The sequence below is a fragment of the Lepidochelys kempii genome, chromosome 1 (assembly GCF_965140285.1).
Source record: "Lepidochelys kempii isolate rLepKem1 chromosome 1, rLepKem1.hap1, whole genome shotgun sequence".
In the NCBI taxonomy this organism is placed as follows: Eukaryota; Metazoa; Chordata; order Testudines; family Cheloniidae; genus Lepidochelys; species Lepidochelys kempii.
The window spans coordinates 281,633,559-281,653,376 of NC_136380.1; the positions used below are offsets into that span (position 1 = coordinate 281,633,559).

Sequence of the window (19,818 nt, forward strand, 5' to 3'; positions counted from 1 at the left end):
TTCCATCTTTACTTCCCATCATCTTATGATTTTTGGCTTCAAAATTAGATTGCCAAAACACTGACACTGGTTGCTACCATTTTTAAGTGGCCTTTGTGGGGATGATATATCTCTGAACTTTTGCAAGTCATCTAGTATTGAAGAAAAAGTTTCACAAGTTTTAAAAAGAAGAGACAGAATTCTTTTCTCAGCAGTAAGCTACACTATTTATAGCTGGAGCCTCATTTGACCCTTAAACTTTGATTCAAAAATGTTCACTTTGGTTTCTCTCACCTCAGTGTCAATGCTTTTCCCCTATACTGTTGTAATCTGTGCTGCTTTTGTTTTACACTCTCAACAACTGTTGGTGTAAGTCTTTCCGAGAACATAAAATAACAGAAAGAAAAACAGGGAAACAATACATTACAATTCCCTGATAAGAAATTATCTACTCCCATGACAATAAAGCAAAATTCAGTCACACTTTATATTAAGGGTACATCTATAAATGGTTAATAAATAATTAATATATATTTTAATTGTTAATTAATCAATTGTTGTAGAGACTAATAGGTGAGTCAATGGCTTATAACCATTATTTATAACCATTTGTAACACCTTCTACTGCCTGTGACATGCTTATAACATCTATTAATTATTTTTAACCCCTTACAGACTCTTTTTTTCTGAGACATAATACTACCTGGTGTCTTGAGAGCACTTGTCCCAGCTTTGTGTCTGGATGGGGTCGTTCCGACTTGTGCAGTCATGCCTCTCCTCCAGGATCCAGTCTGTGAAACAGACAGAGATGTTTTCTGACCTCCCTTCTCTGAGTCTTCGGACAGCCCCGAGGGAAGGCCCTTCCATTTACCACTGCCATCTACATTGCTGTCAAAGTCCTCCTCCGGCTTCTTCAGTTCTTCAGTGCTGCCCCAATTTTCACTGTCTGTTACGGACCGTTTCTCTGAATCAGTCTTCAGCTACAAGACATTTACATCACAGGAAATGGTAAGTCTCAGCTTCATTCAATATTTTCTCATTTTTTAAATCCAAGGAAGAGAAGGAGAATAAAGCAAACTGATTTCTTTGTACCACAGATTATATTATGAATGCTATTATAAAACCCAATTTACCTCAGTCTTCAGCTGTAACACCTTATTGTCCCTCCACTCCCTAGGGATTTCACAAACAAGTCCCCCCCCCCCAACCTCGATTTCTCTGAGTGCTGAGCTGCCCTTGCATGGCTTGCTCTGCTCGACCTGTTGGCGGGGGAGTGCCTGCTGCTCCTCACCCCTGGCACTTCCAGCTCACTTGGCCCCTCTCCCTGGCAGCCAGGCTGGGCGGGGAGCAGAGGGGCAGTCTGCTGCCACTGCCTCTCCAGCTGGGCTATATCGCAGACACCCACCATGCTGCACAAAGGCAGCAACCCTGACCGGCCACCCTCAGCTGGCAAGAGAAGTGACTCTGCCCCGCCCTCTCCGCTTCCAACCTGGGCCTGGCTGTCAGAGACAGGGGTCACGTAAGCCCGAAGCATGCTGGGGGAGGATCAGCAGCAGAAGGACGGAGCCCCCCCCCCCGCCTCCACTGGGCAGGTAACTGTGGTGGGGAGAGCGTGGCAGCCCACAGAGCTGGGGGTTGCTGGGGAAGGTGCTGGCAGCAGGGTACCTCTGCTCAGCTGAAGGTAGGAGCATTGGTCATGCCCCTCCCCTTGATGACGTGTCTGTGAGGGCACGGGAGCTTCAGGAAGACACTGGTGTTACGAGTCTCCCTGGGTCACCCCAGAGGCACACTCTCCCTGCTCCTGTGGCCCTAACCCCATCCCCAGAAGCTGGTGGGATTGGCTGTCCAAGGACGTGGGGCTGGAAGGTTCCTCCCAGAGGTGAGACGTGGGCTGGTCACATGGCCCCAACTTTACACTCTGTCTGCCCACTATTGGCGGTCACAGGTTGTCTACAGCTCCGAGATGGTGATCTCTTAGCTGAATGTAAAAACAAAGAACAAGCTGACAAACTGCTAAAAACTAAAATTTATGGAAAGTTTAAAATAAGCTGCAGCTACCAAAGTATTTGACTGGAAAAAAAATGGGGTAATATATGGAGTGTCATTAGAGCTGACCAATGTTGAGATAACCATAAGCATAGGAGAAGATAAAGTGTTAAAGTCAATGACTAATTATTAAACGAGGAGGAGAAAGCAAGCCATCAGTAGCTGTACTGATTACATGTAAGGGAGGGACTCTACCCGAGAAAGTAACACTAAGGTTTCAGATATTAAAGAACCAAGCCATATATCATCTCTCCCTTAAGGTGTTATTAGTGCCAACAACAGTGTAAAGGGAAAACAAGATGTGATAAATGTAGGAGAAAGCACTCCTATGAAAATGCTATGGAAGGGACAGAGGTCAAATGTAGCAACTGCAGTGATAACGACAGTCTGGCATAGAGAGAGTGTATCGTGGCAAGGCAAGCTAAAGACATACACAAGACAAAAATTGCTAACATATCTCATGAGGATTCAGAGTAGCAGCTGTGTTAGTGCTGTACGGAGACTCTCAAAACATCAGGTGGAAAAGGAAGAGATAATCAGCACAGGAAAACATGCAGACACAGCCTCATTCTATAGAGAATATGATAAATACTGCAGAAGGTATAGGCGACCTACGAGTGATGAAAAAAATAAAGGTTTATTGTAGGGCTGTCAAGTGATTAAAAAAATTAATCACGATTAATTGCGCTGTTAAACAATAATAGAATACCATTTATTTAAATATTCTGGATGTTTTTTACATTTTCAAACATATTGATTTCAATTAGAACACAGAATATAAAGGGTACAGTGCTCACTTTATATTCATTTTTATCATAAATATTTGCTTTGTAAAAAACAAAAGAAATAGTATTTTTCAATTCAGCTCATACAAGTACTGTAGTGCAATCTCTTTATCATGAAAGTTGAACTTACAAATGTAGAATTATGTATCAAAAATAACTGCATTCAAAAATAAATAATGTAAAACTTTAGAGCCTAAAAGTCCACTCCATCCTACTTCTTGTTCAGCCAATCACTCAGACAAACAATTTTGTTTACATTTGCAGGAGATAATGCTACCCACTTCTTGTTTACAGTGTCACCTGAAAGTGAGAACAGGAGTTCACATGGCACTGTTGTAGCCAGCGTTGAAAGATATTTACATGATAGATGTGCTAACGACTCTTATGTCCCTTCATGCTTCAACCACCATTCCAGAGGACGTGTCCATGCTGATGATGGTTTCTGCTCAATAACAATCCAAAGCAGTGCTGACCGAAACATGTTCATTTTCATCATCTGAGACAGATGCCACCAACAGAAGGTTGATTTTCTTTTTTGGTGGTTCGGGTTCTGTAGTTTCTGCACTGGAGTATTGCTCTTTTAAGACTTCTGAAAGCATGCTCCACACCTCGTACCTCTCAGATTTTGGAAGGCGCTTCAGATTCTTAAACCTTGGGTCAAGTGCTGTAGCTATCTTTAGAAATCTCACATTGGTCCTTCTTAACATTTTGTCAAATCTGCTGTGAAAGTGTTCTTAAAACGAACTACATGTGCTGGGTCATCATCCGAGGCTGCTATAACACGAAATATATGGCAGAATGTGGGTAAAACAGAGCAGGAGACATACAGTTATCCCCCCAAGGAGTTCAGTCACAAATTTAATTAACGCGTTATTTTTTTAATGAGTGTCATCGGCATGAAAACATGTCCTCTGGAATGGTGACTGAAGCATGAAGGGGCATACACATTTTTAGCATATCTGGCATGTAAATACTTTGCAATGCCTGCTACAAAAGTGCCATGTGAACACCTGTTCTCACTTTCAGGTGACATTGTAAATAAGAAGCGGACAACATTTTTTCCTGCAAATGTAAACAAACCTGTTTGTCTTAGCGATTGGCTGAACAAGAAGTAGGACTGAGTGGATTTTTAGGCTCTAATGTTTTACATTGTTTTGTTTTTGAGTGCAGTTATGTAACAACAAAAAAATCTACATTTGTAAGTTGCACTTTCTTGATAAAGAGATTGCACTACAGTACTTGTATGAGGTGAACTGAAAAATACTATTTCTTTTGTTTATCATTTTTACAGGGCAAATATTTGTAATTAAAAATAATAATATAAAGTGAGCAGTATACACTTGGTTTTCTGTGTTGCAACTGAAATAAATATATTTGAAAATGCAGAAAAACATCCAAAATATTTAATACATTTCAATTGGTATTCTATTGTTTAACAGTGCGATTAGAACTGCGATTAATCATGATTCATTTTTTAAATCATGATTCATTTTTTTGAGTTAACTGCATGAGTTAACTGCAATTAATTGACAGCCAGCCCTAGTTTATTGCATTTATGATAGAGCAGAGGTGGTCCACGGATAGTTCCCTCTAAGGTGAGCACCTGGGAGATAGCACACGAGAGAATGAAAGGCCACCCACCTAATTAGTGGAGCTGCACTGGCATGGCTCCACTAATTAGGTGTCTGGACCCTGGAGAAGATGCACATGTAAGGTGAGGTGCTGGCCTTGGGGGAATAGGGGTAGGTGGGTGGGGGCAGTAGGGTGAGAAAAGGGGGTGGAGGGAATTTGGGATGTGCAGGGCTGTGGCGGCCAGAGAAAGAGACGACTTTCCCCGGCTCAAGAGCTGCAGCTGCCGGGGAGAGATGGCCGTCCTTCCCAGCCCCAGCTCGGGAACTGCCACAATGGGGGAGAGAGGGAAAGACACCCCTCCTTCCCAGCCCCAGCTCGCGGGCTGCCGTCGCAAGGGAATGTGGGTACATCTATCACATGAGAAAGGTAAGATGACTGATATTAAAATATGAGTTGTGTGCTTTTATTTGTAGAACAAAAATAATTAACTATTAAGTTTTTTATAAATAGTGCTTTTATCCAAAGTGCTTTACAAAAGTTAGCTGATGGTACAAAAAATATTTGGAAAGATCATTAAGTGGTCTGCCGAGACCCTCAGCAATTTTCAAGCGGTTCGTGAAAAAAACAGTTTGAGAACCACTGTGATACGTCACAAATGGAAAAAATCAGAAAAAATGAAAATTATGGCTAGGGCAGTATAAAGTATAATTAAGTGGATAAATAATTGGTTAAACAACCACAAACAAAGAGTAACTGTTAATGGAATGATGTTGGATTGGAGGAGGTCTCAAGTGGGGATCCACAAGGATCTGTTCTGGGTCTGATGTTGTTTAACATCTTTATTAATGACTTGGATTTAGGTATAGAGAGCATCCTGATCAAGTTTGCAGATGACAAAAAATTGGGGGTGAGGAGTTGCCAGTACTTTGGAGGATAGAGCTAAAATTCAGAGAGATCTTGATAAATGAGAGAACTGGGCTATAGACAGCAAAATGAAATTCAACAGATAAATGTGAGGTGCTACACTTACGGAAGCAAAACCAAATGCACAAATAGAGGCTGGGGATAACAGGCTTTGCAGCAGCACTGCTGAGAAAGATCTGGGAGTTGTGGTGGATCACAATTTCAACACGAGTGAGCAATGCGATGCTGTTGCAAAAAAAGCAAATGCAATTGTAGGTTGCATTAACGGAGGCATAACATGAAGGTGATAGTACTGCTCTACTCAGCACTGGTTAGGCCTCAGCTGGAGTACTGTGTCCAGTTTTGGTCACCAATGTATAGAAAGGATGTAGAGAAACCTGAAAGGACCCAGAGGTAAGCGACCACGATGATCAAAGGGATGGAGTGTAAGCCATATGACAAAGGCTGAAGGAAGTGGGTATGTTTAGTTTGGAACACAAGAGATTAAAGGGGGATATGACAGAGGTCTTTAGATACTTAAAAGGCTGCCATAAAAAAGATGAAGGAAAGTTATTTTCTTTTGCCACAAAGGGCAGGACAAGAGGCAATGGGTTCAAACTACAGCATAGAAGATTTAGATTAAATGTCAGGGGAAAAAAATCCTAAACGTAAGAACAGTAGGACAATGGAACAGTTGCCTAGGGAGGTTGTGGAAGCTTCTTCAGTGGATGTTTTCAGAAGGAGGCTGGATAGCCATCTGTCTTGGATGGTCTAGACACATCAAATCCTGAATCTTGGTGGGGGGTTAGACTAGATGACCCTTGTGGTCACATCCAACTCCACGATTCTATGTTTCTAAACATGAAAATACTATACTGAATTAATGATTTTGTATGCGAGAACTTGAGTAAGCTATTGATATCAGCAAAAATAGATCTCCAGGTAAAGATAAGGTATGTAACATAACATTTAAATATGTCTGTGAAATCAGTTTGAGGGTTCTCTTGGAATTATTTAACACTATATGGACCAAAGAACTGAGACTGGTTGAATGGAAACATGCAGTAGTAATTGCAATACAAAAAACAGGCAAACTTTCCACAAAAGTGGATACCTATAGACCAATTGTCCTTACATCCTGTCTGTGTAAAATGATGGAGAGAAAGATTGGTTGTTTGGAAAACAATGGCATTACAGATAAGGCACAGAGTGGTTTTTAGGAGAGGAAGATGCACGAGTGATCACATTGCTAAATTAGAAACTGAAATACAAAAAAGTATGAGGTACAAAGATTTCATTATAGCTGTCTTTCTAGATATTGAAAAGGTGTATGACATGCTATGGAGGGAAGGGTTATTGTACAAAGTACATGCACCATGTGTGGATAAACGGAAGAATGTATGGGTGGATTAGAGAATTTTTGAGTAAAAGGACCATGCAAGTCCGAGTTGGGAAAGTTATGCTGAATATATATAATATTAAAAATGGTACACCACAGGGAAGTGTTATCAGCCCAACCTTATTTAATATTATGATAAATCATAGAATCATAGAATATCAGGGTTGGAAGGGACCTCAGGAAGTCATCTAGTCCAACCCCCTGCTCAAAGCAGGAGCAATTCTCAACTAAATCATCCCAGACAGGGCTTTGTCAAGCCTGACCTTAAAAACTTCAAAGGAAAGAGATAACACCACCTTCCTAGAAAATGCATTCCAGTGTTTCACCAACCTCCTAGTGAAAAAGTTTTTCCTAATATCCAACCTAAACCTCCCCCACTGTAACTTGAGACCATTACTCCTTGTTCTGTCATCTGCTGCCACTGAGAACAGTCTAGATCCATCCTCTTTGGAACCCCCTTTCAGGTAGTTGAAAGCAGCTATCAAATCCCCCCTCATTCTTCTCTTCCGCAGACTAAATCCCAGTTCCCTCAGCCTCTCCTCAGAAGCCATGTGTTCCAGTCCCCTAATCATTTTTGTTGCCCTCCGCTGGACGCTTTCCAATTTTTCCACATCCTTCTTGTACTGTGGGGCCCAAAACTGGACACAGTACTCCAGATGAGGCCTCACCAATGTCGAATAGAGGGGAACGATCATGTCCCTCGATCTGCTGGCAATGCCCCTACTTATACAGCCCAAAATGCCATTGGCCTTCTTGGCAACAAGGGCAAACTGTTGACTCATATCCAGCTTCTCGTCCACTGTAACCCCTAGGTCCTTTTCTGCAGAACTGCTGCCAAGCCATTCAGTCCCTAGTCTGTAGCGGTGCATGGGATTCTTCCATCCTAAGTGCAGGACTCTGCACTTGTCCTTGTTGAACCGCATCAGATTTCTTTTGGCCCAATCCTCTAATTTGTCTAGGGCCCTCTGTATCCTATCCCTCCAGCGTATCTGCCTCTCCTCCCAGTTTAGTGTCATCTGCAAACTTGCTGAGGGTGCAATCCACACCATCCTCCAGATCATTTATGAAGATATTGAACAAAACCGGCCCCAGAACCGACCCTCGGGGCACTCCACTTGATAACGGCTGCCAACTAGACATGGAGCCATTGATCACTACCCGTTGAGCCCGACAATCTAGCCAGCTTTCTATCCACCTTATAGTCCATTCATCCAACCCATACTTCTTTAACTTGTTGGCAAGAATACTGTGGGAGACCATGTCAAAAGCTTTGCTAAAGTCAAGGAACAACATATCCACTGCTTTCCCCTCATCCGCAGATCCAGTTATCTCGTCATAGAAGGTAATTAGTTTAGTCAGGCATGACTTGCCCTTGGTGAATCCATGCTGACTGTTCCTGATCACTTTCCTCTCCTCTAAGTGCTTCAGAATTGATTCCTTGAGGATCTGCTCCATGATTTTTCCAGGGACTGAGGTAAGGCTGACTGGCCTGTAGTTCCCCGGATCCTCCTTCTTCCCTTTTTTAAAGATGGGCACTAAATTAGCCTTTTTCCAGTCATCCGGGACTTCCCCCGATCGCCATGAGTTTTCAAAGATAATGGGCAATGGTTCTGCAATCACATCAGCCAACTCCTTTAGCACTCTCGGATGCAGCGCATCCAGCCCCATGGACTTGTGGTCGTCAAGCTTTTCTAAATAGTCCCGAACCACTTCTTTCTCCACAGAGGGCTGGTCACCTCCTCTGCATGCTGTGCTGCCCAGTGCAGTAGTCTGGGAGCTGACCTTGTTCGTGAAGACAGAGGCAAAAAAGGTATTGAGTACATTAGCTTTTTCCACATCCTCTGTCACTAGGTTGCCTCCCTCATTCAGTAAGGGGCCCACACTTTCCTTGACTTTCTTCTTGTTGCTAACATACCTGAAGAAACCCTTCTTGTTACTCTTGACATCTCTCGCTAGCTGCAACTCCAGGTGTGATTTGGCCTTCCTGATTTCACTCCTGCATGCTCGAGCAATATTTTTATACTCTTCCCTGGTCATTTGTCCAATCTTCCACTTCTTGTAAGATTCTTTATTGTGTTTAAGATCAGCAAGGATTTCACTGTTAAGCCAAGCTAGTTGCCTGCCATATTTACTATTCTTTCTACACATCGGGATGGTTTGTCTCTGTAACCTCAATAAGGATTCTTTAAAATACAGCCAGCTCTCCTGGACTCCTTTCCCCCTCATGTTATTCTCCCAAGGGATCCTGCCCATCAGTTCCCTGAGGGAGCCAAAGTCTGCTTTTCTGAAGTCCAGGGTCCATATTCTGCTGCTCTCCTTTCTTCCCTGTGTCAGGATCCTGAACTCAACCATCTCATGGTCACTGCCTCCCAGGTTCCCATCCACTTTTTCTTCCCCTACTAATTCTTCCCAGTTTGTGAGCAGCAGGTCAAGAAGAGCTCTGCCCCTAGTTGGTTCCTCCAGCACTTGCGTCAACACTCTGTGACTAGATCCCCCCGGTGTGCAGTCTGGGACTGTGGTGGGCCTGCTGTTCACCCCTGACTCTCTCCCTGCATGCTCCTGCTTTTCCACTCCCCCACCCTTTTCTGGGAGCTGATCAGAAAAAGAAGCTACAAGCTAAACAAACAACAAGCTACAAGCCAAAAACTAGCCAACAAGCAACTCACAAGCCAATTAAGCCAAAACCAAGCCCAATTTCTGCATTTTTTCCTCAGGTTGGCATGTCTGACTAATACTCTCCTGTCTAGTACTCATTCACAGTCTGGCCCAGGCCCCTCTTGCAGTGAATGGTTTCCCAAAAAAAGAAGTGCTGGGTGTAGGTGTCACTCTATTTGCAGATGATTGTGCTATGTGGGTTAGGAGCAGGAATATAAAGGTAGCAGAAAAGAGAATCAACAAAATGTTAAGGGAGACCTCTGACTGGGGAAATGCATGGGGTTTCAACTTTCCCCTTGCTAAATCCACAGGACTGATCTTTACAAAAAGGAAAATTACAAAGGAATGTTAACTGTATATGTCTGGAGAACAAATAGACATAGTTAAAAGATTAAAATTCTTAGGGGTAATATTTGATGCTAAATTACTTTAGAAAGATCATATAAACTATGTTAAAGATAAATGTACAGAAAGGATTAACCTGCTTAAAAGTCTTGCTGGGACTACTTGAGGATGGGGGGTGGATAGGAAAACATTGTTGATGATATACAGAGCCTTAATCATACCAGTTATTGACTACAGCTGCTAAGGTTTTGGGTCAGCATCACAATCAGAACTTAAAAAATTAGATTTAATACAAGCCCAGGCACTACGAATTGTGTGTGCTGTGTTTATTACAACACTTATATGCACTACAGATAGCTTCTAGTGAAATGCCAGTTACACTACGAATGAAACTACTGGACCTCACCTTCCAGGCCAGAGTTACTGGGAACTGCAATGATGAAAGTACCAAACAAACTGATGACAATTGTTGGGAATTTGATAGGCAAACTAAAGCACACAATGTTAGAATTCCACATACCATTTGAGTTAAAAGTGTGATGCAGCAGTTGAAAAACAAAGAGAAGTTGAACGAAGTCAAAATTTTTAGTTATGGCAAAATTAGTTATGGATGGAAAGTCAAATGTCCAAATGTTGAGTTAGATTAATTTTATAAATTTAAGAGTAAAAAAAGAGACAGTAGGTATTAAAAATGAAGTGTACCAGTCTACAGTTGAAAAGTGGAGTTGGTTTTGTCAAATATATATAGATGGGTCCAAAAAAAAAAAGAAAGGCAGGAAGAACAGGGATGGCATATTGTATACAAATATTGGGAATTAATACATCCAAAAGAATATCTGACTATGTAGCTGTAATGCTAACATTAAATTGGATCTGGGATGTACACCCAGCAGAAACAGCAGTCATTTTTTCGCATTCAATCTCAGGCCTTATGGTCATAAAAAAGGATGTCTCAGTATGCAGAAGTGATTTAATCAATGAAGTTATATTTCTAACAGAGTTAGTACAGATGGGGATACATGTAGCATCAGCTTGGATTCCAGTGCTTTTTGGGATAACAGGGAATGAAATGGCAGCCAAAGCAGCTAATAATGCTGTAAGAAATGGAAGGATTGATGCAGCGATACCCCTGAGTAAACAGGGATTCAAAAGCCTAGTACAGACAAATTTAGAAGAGGAATGGCAAAAAAAAAAATGGATTAATGAAAAAAAGATGAAGATCATGTTTTGAATCGTGCTCTAGATTTGAGAATTATGACATACTTCCAGGCCTGGATAGAACTAACAAAGTGCTTTTGCTTAGAGTACTAACTGGCCATTTTGGCTGAAAATCCTTTTTGAATAAAAAGACACAAAGATGGACTATGTGTGCTCTGTAGGGTGGAAGAAAAAGAGATCACCTTCTATGGGTATGTAGGGGTTTTGAAAAAGAAAGGGAAAAGCTTTTTGAGGAATTTAAATGTCTTAAGTGGAAAAATACATGATGTGATATAGTAAAAACATGAAGGAAATGGATTATTATTTGAAAGGCGCTGTTACATTACTTGAAAGACACAGGGCAGAGCGAGAGGCTATAAAATGTTAAATACTGAGGAATTATAGTTGGTGGCAGCTACAGACTATATAGGCAAGTCTGTTTCACCATAAAAAGAGAGAGAGAGAGAGAGGGCACGGCAGTGAGGAAGTCTCCAGCCAATCTCTGTGCATTAGAGAGGGAAGTAGGGAGCCGGGGAAAGAGTAGGATCCTGGCAGCCTGGCCCTGAGGAAAGGGCATACCCACAAAAGAGAAGGGTGAAGCAGAAAAGCTCTGGGAAGTGGGATAGGAAGCAGTCCAAGGAGAAAGCAGCAAAGCTGGACCCTGAGCAGACATTAGCTGCGTGTTGTAGGGTGCCTGGGCTGGAACCTGGAGTAGTGAGCTGGCCTGCTTTCCTCTACCAACCACTGACAGAGTGGCATTGCCTGGACAATGGGTGCAGTGAGACTCTATACCCCGGCAGAGGAAACCATGAAGTGACCTGGCCGGAGGGCCGAGTCATGAAGAGGAAGCTGTAGCTCCTGGAGTGACAGAGGGGCCACAGAGTGAGAGAAAGGACAACAGGTTGAGAAACTGCAAGGGAATGTGTCAGACCTGTAAGGGAGCCAATTCCCAGAAGAGCCAAGAGGAGATGCCACTTGTAATGAGTGAGTACCCTGTGACAGCATATAGTAATAATTAGCTGCTATTGAAATGTATAGTATTTGCGGCATTAAAAATGCAATGTTTGACTATGCTAACATAGTCTTGCATATGCTTTTGGCAGGGAAACAGATTTTGTACAAAGAAGATGGGAAAAGAATCCAAGCAAATATGCATACAAATACTGCTGGGTTCTTCAGCAGAGAGTTTTTGTCAATGATGATGTTACTGAGACTGTAATATTCCAAGAGCTTTTCTCAAAGACAAACTTTTAAATACATGTAGAGATACATTTTTAAAGCAAATTGCATCATCTGCAAAAATGCTAAACAAAATCCTTTTCGTAAAAGTACTTTTGCCACCATGAAGTGACTGTTAATCCTCTTTTATTAAAAAAACAGGCCAATTTCCTCCCTATGCTGCAGCCCATTTATGCTACACCAGTCATGTACATTGATTGCAGCAAGGAGCCCACTATCTCTTTGTTGCCAGGGGATGTTCCCCAACTGGAGTAGAGCAGCCATAATAGCTATATGAACATAGCCTGTTTGAAAGAGGACTATGTTAACGTGAACTAGGTATCTTTACATTTGCACCGGCAGCGTCTACACAGGGCAATTGGATCACAACACTTTGGTGCACTCTACAATTCACACCCTGAAATCTCTACTGCAGCATAATGTAGACAATCCCTAAGCGGCTAAAGCCCAGCCTTGTGAAGATGGAGATAACCCTGGTAGGTTGGGAGAGAACAACTGGAAGAACTGAAGATGATTACGTTGGCACACCGATAGAGGGGGTCTGACCACCTTCTGTGCCACAGGCCTGAAATTTAAAGGCCTGACTTATTCTGGACCTGCCACTGGTAGCTCAGGTAGCAACAATGCCCAATGTGACTTTGTTGCATCTTCTTATGCTAAGATGAGCGCTTAGGGTATGTCTACAGTGCAGCTGGGAGCATGCTCCTCAGTGTGGGTAGACAAACATGCACTAGCTCTGCTCGAGCTAGCGCACTAAAAAGAGCAGTGTAGCTGGAATAGCACGGGTGAGGCACCTGACTACTAACCTCCCTGGACCACCTGGTAGCCCAAGCTGCCACCTGTGTTACCCTGTCTACACTGCTATTTTTAGGGCACTATCTCAAGCAGAGCGAGTGTATCTGTCTACTTGCACTGGGAAGCATGCTCCCAGCTGCAGCGTATGCATCTCTATGTAGGGCTACATCTAGAGACCACAACGAAACTGAAGTTAGCTCAGAACATGTTAAGTGAAGCAGCATGCTGAGAGCACAAAACACTGAGCTGCACTGGCTGCTTATGAATGGCTCCGGGTGGAATTCAGTGCCAGTGTTGACATTTAAAGCCCAGAGATCAGGTTACTTGAGACACCTGTGTTTTAGTCTTTTAGTTGTTATCAGCTGAGGAGCTCGAACTTGAGGTCCCTCTCTAGAAACAAGAGCCATCTGGCAGTGCATTCTTTGTGAAGGCCCCTTGACTGTGGGACTCATTTTCCTCTTTGCACTGCAAGAGCCTGCAGTTGTTAACCTTCTGCACACTCTTTTGGGCCTTTGAGGAGATGTGAGGGGTAATGACATGTGTTCCTGGAAGGGGTTTTACCTATTTTCTGCTGATTGATGTTTATGAGCACAATATTTTGATACTGTTGAATTTCTACTTGTTTAATGGTGTCTAGACCTTAGGACAGCAGCTTATTTAAATGTTTTTAATTTGAAAGAAATAAACGGATAAAAAAATAAATACAAAATTGCACAAACAAGGCCAAGCTTGGGGGATGACAAGCCTGGAGGTTGTCTTGGTCTGGCTTCAAGAGGGGCCTGGGCCAGACTGTGAATGAGTACTAGACAGGAGAGTATTAGTCAGACAGGCCAAACCTGAGGAAAAAATGCAGAAATTGGGCTTGGTTTTGGCTTGTGAGTTGCTTGTTGGCTAGTTTTTGGCTTGTAGCCTGTTGTTTGTTTAGCTTGTAGCTTCTTTTTTTGATCAGCTCCCAGAAAGGGGTGGGGAAGGGGGCAAACAGGAGCATGCAGGGAGAGAGTCAGGGGTGCACAGCAGGCCCACCACAGTCCTAGACTGCACACTGGGGGATCTAGTCACAGAGTGTTGGGGTTCTTAGGGATCGACTTGTTTGGCCTTGTTTTGAAATGGGGTTAGCCTGATTTTTGGCTCATTGTGAAAGTCAGGGTGCTTATTTACCACGTGAAAGTTATCAACTGTGGTACTAGTGCTGCTTCATCACTCCAAGAGCAGAAAGCTGCCTCTGGTGTTCTACACCACCATACAGGCAGGAATTGAAGCAACTGTTCGCCACAGGTGTGCCCTGGCTTGACCAGGAGCAGCAGCCCACTAGAGCCCTTATTCTGGAAGATCTCAGTCTCCTGTGCTAGGGGAACCCAGAAGAAGCACTGAAACCCCACTCACAAGAACAGAGCAGGACTGTTGAGCAGCTGTCCCAGCAGGTCTGGATCAGGGGAGAGAAGATGCCCACAGGTCCATGTCCCTGACATTCTCAAACGTCCCCCTCTCTTCCTGGAGGGGAGTGGGGAAGACAAAAGCTCTCACCTCCCACCCTTGGCTCACCTCTCCCCATGGAGGAGACAGAAGAACAGCCTCCTTCTGCCAGTTCCTTTCTCCCTATGGAGGGAAAAGGGAAATAATTTCCCTATGGCTATAAAGTCTACAGTTTCCTTCCCTGATATGTTACATGTCATGACAGATGAAAATAGGATTAATTTAAATTGTACCATTTGTAACAGAGTAAGATGCAATGAGTAGAAATCCATATATTCCAGATTCAACTACATCACATTCTGTGTTTACTAGAATGCAATGTTTCTTGAAAATAAATAAAATAGAAAACCATGTCCAATATTCATCATGTCATTTGTTTTGGATGTACTGCCACTGAAGATATTTTTTCTAGTATGCTATATACTTTGTATGTATTGTGTTTAAATACACCTCTCCTGGTAGACAGGGCCGGATTAAGGTTCTGAGGGGCCTAAATATAATGGGAAGGAAGGGCCTAAGTATGAATTACATATTGCAAAAGAAATTATGAAGTCATCAAACATTTCTCTACATACATATTTATTTATGTTAAATTAACAAATTTATTCTACTCTCACCTGTCAGGCCAAAGGGGCGGGGCTCTGATACACTCAGTGAAGCCACACCAGATGCGTAAGTATAACTGGTTTTATTGCCAAAGTACAATAAGCTTCCCAGCCTTCACGCCTTACTAGATACGTGCTTTCCAGCAACCAAGCAAGCAAGAATCAATGCTTATGCCCCTTCTGCTACAGACAGTCCCAGACCCTCCAGCCTTGTCCTTGAGGGCTTGTAGCAGGCGCTGCTCCAGCATGGGGAATTCCTGGGCACCTCCAAGGCCAGGGTCCTCAGGTGAGACTGTTTGTCTAAAGCAATTTGCATAGCTGTTTTTTATCATCTCTTTCTAAGGGGGGGCATGTACATCCACAAGAAGGCTCTGGCAGGAAACACTACTGTTTTCTATTCCCACACTTAACACTCTCAGGCCCTCCTTATCTCTTTACTTATTTGTCCAGTTGAGTGGCTGCAAGCCAGCCCGGCAGTCCAAAGCCAGTTCACTACTAGCTCTCCCCAAACCATTCTGTAACAACAGGCCAAGGTAACTTGTAACAACAGGCCAAGGTAACCAAGGTAACAAGGTAACAAGGTAACACATCGCCACACTCAGTTCTTCAAACAGATACTTCTGAGTAAGAGGTAGCACGAGGGATGCTACGCTATCCTTCTCTTAGGCCTCCTTCCTCCTAGGTAGTGGAGTGCTCGTCTGTACAAGGATGAACACTGCAACATTCCCCATCCTGCTCACCTCTTCCAACCTTGTGCTTCTACCCTCAGCTCTCCACATGGCACAGTGCAAAGCCAAGCCCTGCAGGTATTTTCCCCAGCTATGGATTCTACACCACATATCCCATCTCACTCTGACTGCAGTCTGAGAGGCAGCCAGCTTTTATTATGTACAAGAAAACCACTCAGGTGTAAAATCCACTGGAACAGAGGAAGTAGTAGTGGGAAAATTACATTGGATGGCATTTTATTTTAGGCTGTCTTGCTCTGAAAGCTGCCTCCCAGTGTTGCACTGGCTGAGGACAATGAATTACTGTTTTCACATTGAACCCAAATATTATTTGTGGGATGATACAGTTTGTGTAGTTAATCTCCAGGGATTCACCACATCAGGCCATTCTGTCACCAAGCTCTTCCACAATTGGAATCATGGAATAGAATCATAGGACTGGAAGGGACCTCGAGAGGTCATCTAGTCCGGTCCCCTGCACTCATGGCAGGACTAAGTATTATCTAGTCTAAATGTTTGATCAGCAGCTCTGACATGAAGCTTTTTAAGCATGACTTCTGTGTGCACCAGCCCCCTACGGTTTGCATTTGTTTGTTTTAAGCTTTCCGTAAGAAAAAGGTAACAGCTAGAAGGGACCCAGATCTTTAGATGGTTACCCAGTCATAACATTTAGCACTTCTGTACTATGTTAGCTCTTCAAAATCACTGTACAAACATTAAACAAACTTAATCTAATGCCTTTCAGCTTCTGAATGACTAGGAGTTGACAAAACAAAGCTATTCCCTGTTGTGTTCTCTGCCCCCCTTGAACGAAAATACTTAATTGAAAATCAGCACCCTTAAAATCATTAAGGAGCTTTCAAAAGAACGTCGAACCAAGGTTGCCGTAGCGACATCCTCGTTACATCAGGTCTGGAGTTTGTTGAAGGCTGGTGTAGAATGAAGGGAGAGCTTCCTGTTTTGTTTGCATGTGTAAATCAAGCAGACCTTGCTTATTTTTTTCCCTTAAAGTGCTCAGAGTTTAGGGGAGGAAGGTAAATGAGATTCTGCTTATACCAGGTGTGAAAAGTAGAAGGAACTAAAATCTATTGTTGTGCAAAAATCTGTTCTCCCGAAAGTCAGTAAGGCTACACAGGTATAACTGTCAGCAGGAATTGGCCTGTGTTCTCTTTCCCTTCTTGAACTACACACATTCCATGCTTACCCAACATTTTCCACTTGGGAAAGAAGCTGGTTTGAGTTGGGGCAGAAAAATGAGTACTAACTTCAGCTTTATTTAGCTTTACGTTTTTGGAATGAAACCCAAAAGAAATCAAAGGTGAGGTACTTGTATGATGGATTGAACTGCTAGAGAACCAGCAAATGGACAGAACCTGCCTTTAGCCTATTCAGCCAGTCTTTCTATCAAAGCCTGCTAAGAAGTGGATTTAAAATCCTTGAGGGAGAGGGGAGGGAGAAACTGACAACATTGTGTGTTGAGCTTCCTCCAATGCTTTTGCAACCCCTTAAAAGCCAAAGATGTGTTGGCTTCTGGAACTAGGCTGAGCATAAGGAAAGAACTTGGTTGCCTGTGCATCCCAGTACAGAAAAATACATCAACAAAAAAAATTGGATTTCTTTGATTTTTAGTACAGTTCAATACAGTATTGAACACAGTGAATCATCAATCTGAAGCCCCTCGATGGAAGGTACTGTAATATGTAAAGTACTGGTATCCAGAATGGGAGGTTTTGTTTTGTTTTCCCTACAAATGTGTGGGAATTCGTTCCTTATACATGGGAGGGATGATAGTTCTGGCTGGAGCTGATAGAGCGTGTGCAGGTTCTGTGCGAGCTTCCCACCTCACCGCTCTGGTACTGCCTCTCCCCCCTCCCCCACCACAGGCACTCACCAGTTGTTCAGAAACAGGATCCAGCACAAATAGATGATGTTGATGGGCACTAGGACCCAGCAGGCAGCGTCCTGGAGCTGCCTGCCAGCCTCAGCCAAGGAGAGGGACAGAGGGAGCTTCTTCCTTCCGTGACAGCTAAGCAGAGCTCCGGAGAAATTGGGGGTGTGGGATGGGGGCGGGGGAGGGAACAAAGCCTGCTCAGACCACACCCGTGGCTGGCATGGGTTCCCATTGTAACCAGATTTTTAGTGTTTGGTCACCAGTGTTAACCGGATACCTGGCAGTGTGTTCCTGCCACACGGGGAGACGCAGATGGGAGGGAGCGGAAGCAGCAGGGTGCCAGCAGAGCTCCTTCCAAGCCACAGGGGGCTGCTTTGCCTTTCCTGCTGGCCGGAGCGCTCCAGCAGGCCTGCGTGAGGAAGCTCACTCCCACACCTCACCCGGCCTGGATGCGCCCCCTGCCTGACCAGTAGGGCCTAAAAATAGGAGGTCCTATCTTAGCCTGTGGGTTAACCCGGCCCTGCTGGTGTACTATGCACTTGAAAGGGTATGGTAAGAGGCAACAATGAAAAGCTACTTACCTGAGTGTGAGCATTTTTTCTTGAAGAAGCAGTAATATTGGAATAAGAGCTGACAGATGAGGTGGTGTTCAGGTCATCTGTGCTGAGGTTATCAAGAGTGTCACTGAGGCCACTACTAACTGAGCTGCTGTCATCCCAGCTGTGGAAAAAGAAGGATATCTATTTACCCACTCAAAGCCAACGGACAGGAAATGTCCTCAAAACAATAGTCTCTATAGTACCTTTTTTGCATGAGGTTTACACAATGAACATTAAGTAATATTTGGTAATGTACAATACGCATTAGTTTTCAGACATTTCTAATTAATCACGCATTTTCAAATGTGTACTGGTAGCTGTTCAATTAGTGAAAGACCAGGACGTCTTTAAAAATGTAGCTCTGGGCAAGCACTAGTCTAAGTCATTAAAAAAGGTTGTTTCATGCTTCATTGCAATCACATTCAGTACACTGGCAGGGAAATCCATTAAAGCTACCTGTATTGGTAGCCAAAGCATTATTAACAGCTTGCAGTACCCTATGGATTTCCAGCCTACAGAAAAACAAAGGAAATATCTCTTCTCCAGCCTAATCAACTGTCATTTAGGCAGCCAGTAATTCCAATAGCTCTGTTTTCTTGTCTCAGCCTTTGTCTGGTGGGTGCTGTGTCATCAGAGCAAGATTCTTTGATCAAACATTCACTGGAGCTGGTTACTTAGAGAACAGAAGTTATACATTTCATAGAAACACAAACTATTGTTGCTATTGTCCTTTCTGCTTCAGGAGATCTGGGAAGCAGGCATGGAAGAGGGCTATGACAGCTCTATGGCAAGATCATCTACATATTCTCATGCAAGCCCTATTTTTAACCTGGAGGGGCTGGGGTACAGGGAGTTAGAAAAACTCCATCTCCAACTTCCTTACAGAAGAATTCAGAGGAAACTCAGTGAGGGGAACTGTAGTGAGCTGGCCTGGCCCTCCCCAGACACAGAGGAAGAGGGTGGCTCCACCCCTTTGTGGGCGGAGCCCTACCCCCTAGCTCCACCCCCCAGGAGCCAAGGGATGGGGTGGAAGTATAAAGGCGGGACCCGGAAGTTCAGTAGGGGCCCAGCCACTGGAGGGGATACATACATCCCCTGAGCACTCGTGCTGGGAGGTGGCTGCAGGCCCGCAGAGTGCAGATGACTGGCCCAGACCACCCGGACCCCAGGATGACCTGACTCCGCAGGAGACAGATGACTGGCCCGGACCGCCGGCTGGCCCAACTCCGACAGAGCTTCTGCTGGCAACTGAGGCACCCACTGATCACCTTACCTCACTGGACCAGCAGTGGAGAGGGAGTGTGGAAGTGGCCCCAGGGTAGTAGACCCCGTCTGGCTGCAAAGCTGGCAGAGGGTCAGTCAGCGTGTTGGAGCTGAGTGACTTTGTTTCCTGCCAGGCTCTGAACCAGCACCTGGGCTCATTAACTGCCTGCAGCCCCACCTGAGTCAGAGTTGGAGCTTGGTGACTTTGTTTACTGCCCCGCTCTGAACCAGAGCCTAGGCTGATTGACTGTTTGCTGCCCTGCCTGAGTACAGGCTGGAGCATGAGACTCTTTGCTGCCCCGCCCCGAGGCTGGGGCTCCATAACTGTGTTTATTGTTCGGCCC

At 43.9% G+C, this 19,818-nt stretch overlaps 1 protein-coding gene across 11 annotated transcripts in view; it reads right to left on the minus strand.

The window, feature by feature from the left end:
* Positions 1 to 19,818, minus strand: part of NAV3 (neuron navigator 3) — an 846,806-nt gene that overhangs the window by 124,036 nt on the left and 702,952 nt on the right. For all 11 annotated transcript variants that reach the window (XM_078851117.1, XM_078851118.1, XM_078851116.1 and 8 more), the window contains 2 exons: positions 18,194 to 18,332; positions 683 to 959 (listed from right to left, as the gene is read on the minus strand). In XM_078851117.1, the coding sequence (XP_078707243.1) occupies positions 683 to 959; positions 18,194 to 18,332 (416 nt within the window). The remainder of the gene's footprint in view (positions 1 to 682; positions 960 to 18,193; positions 18,333 to 19,818) is intronic.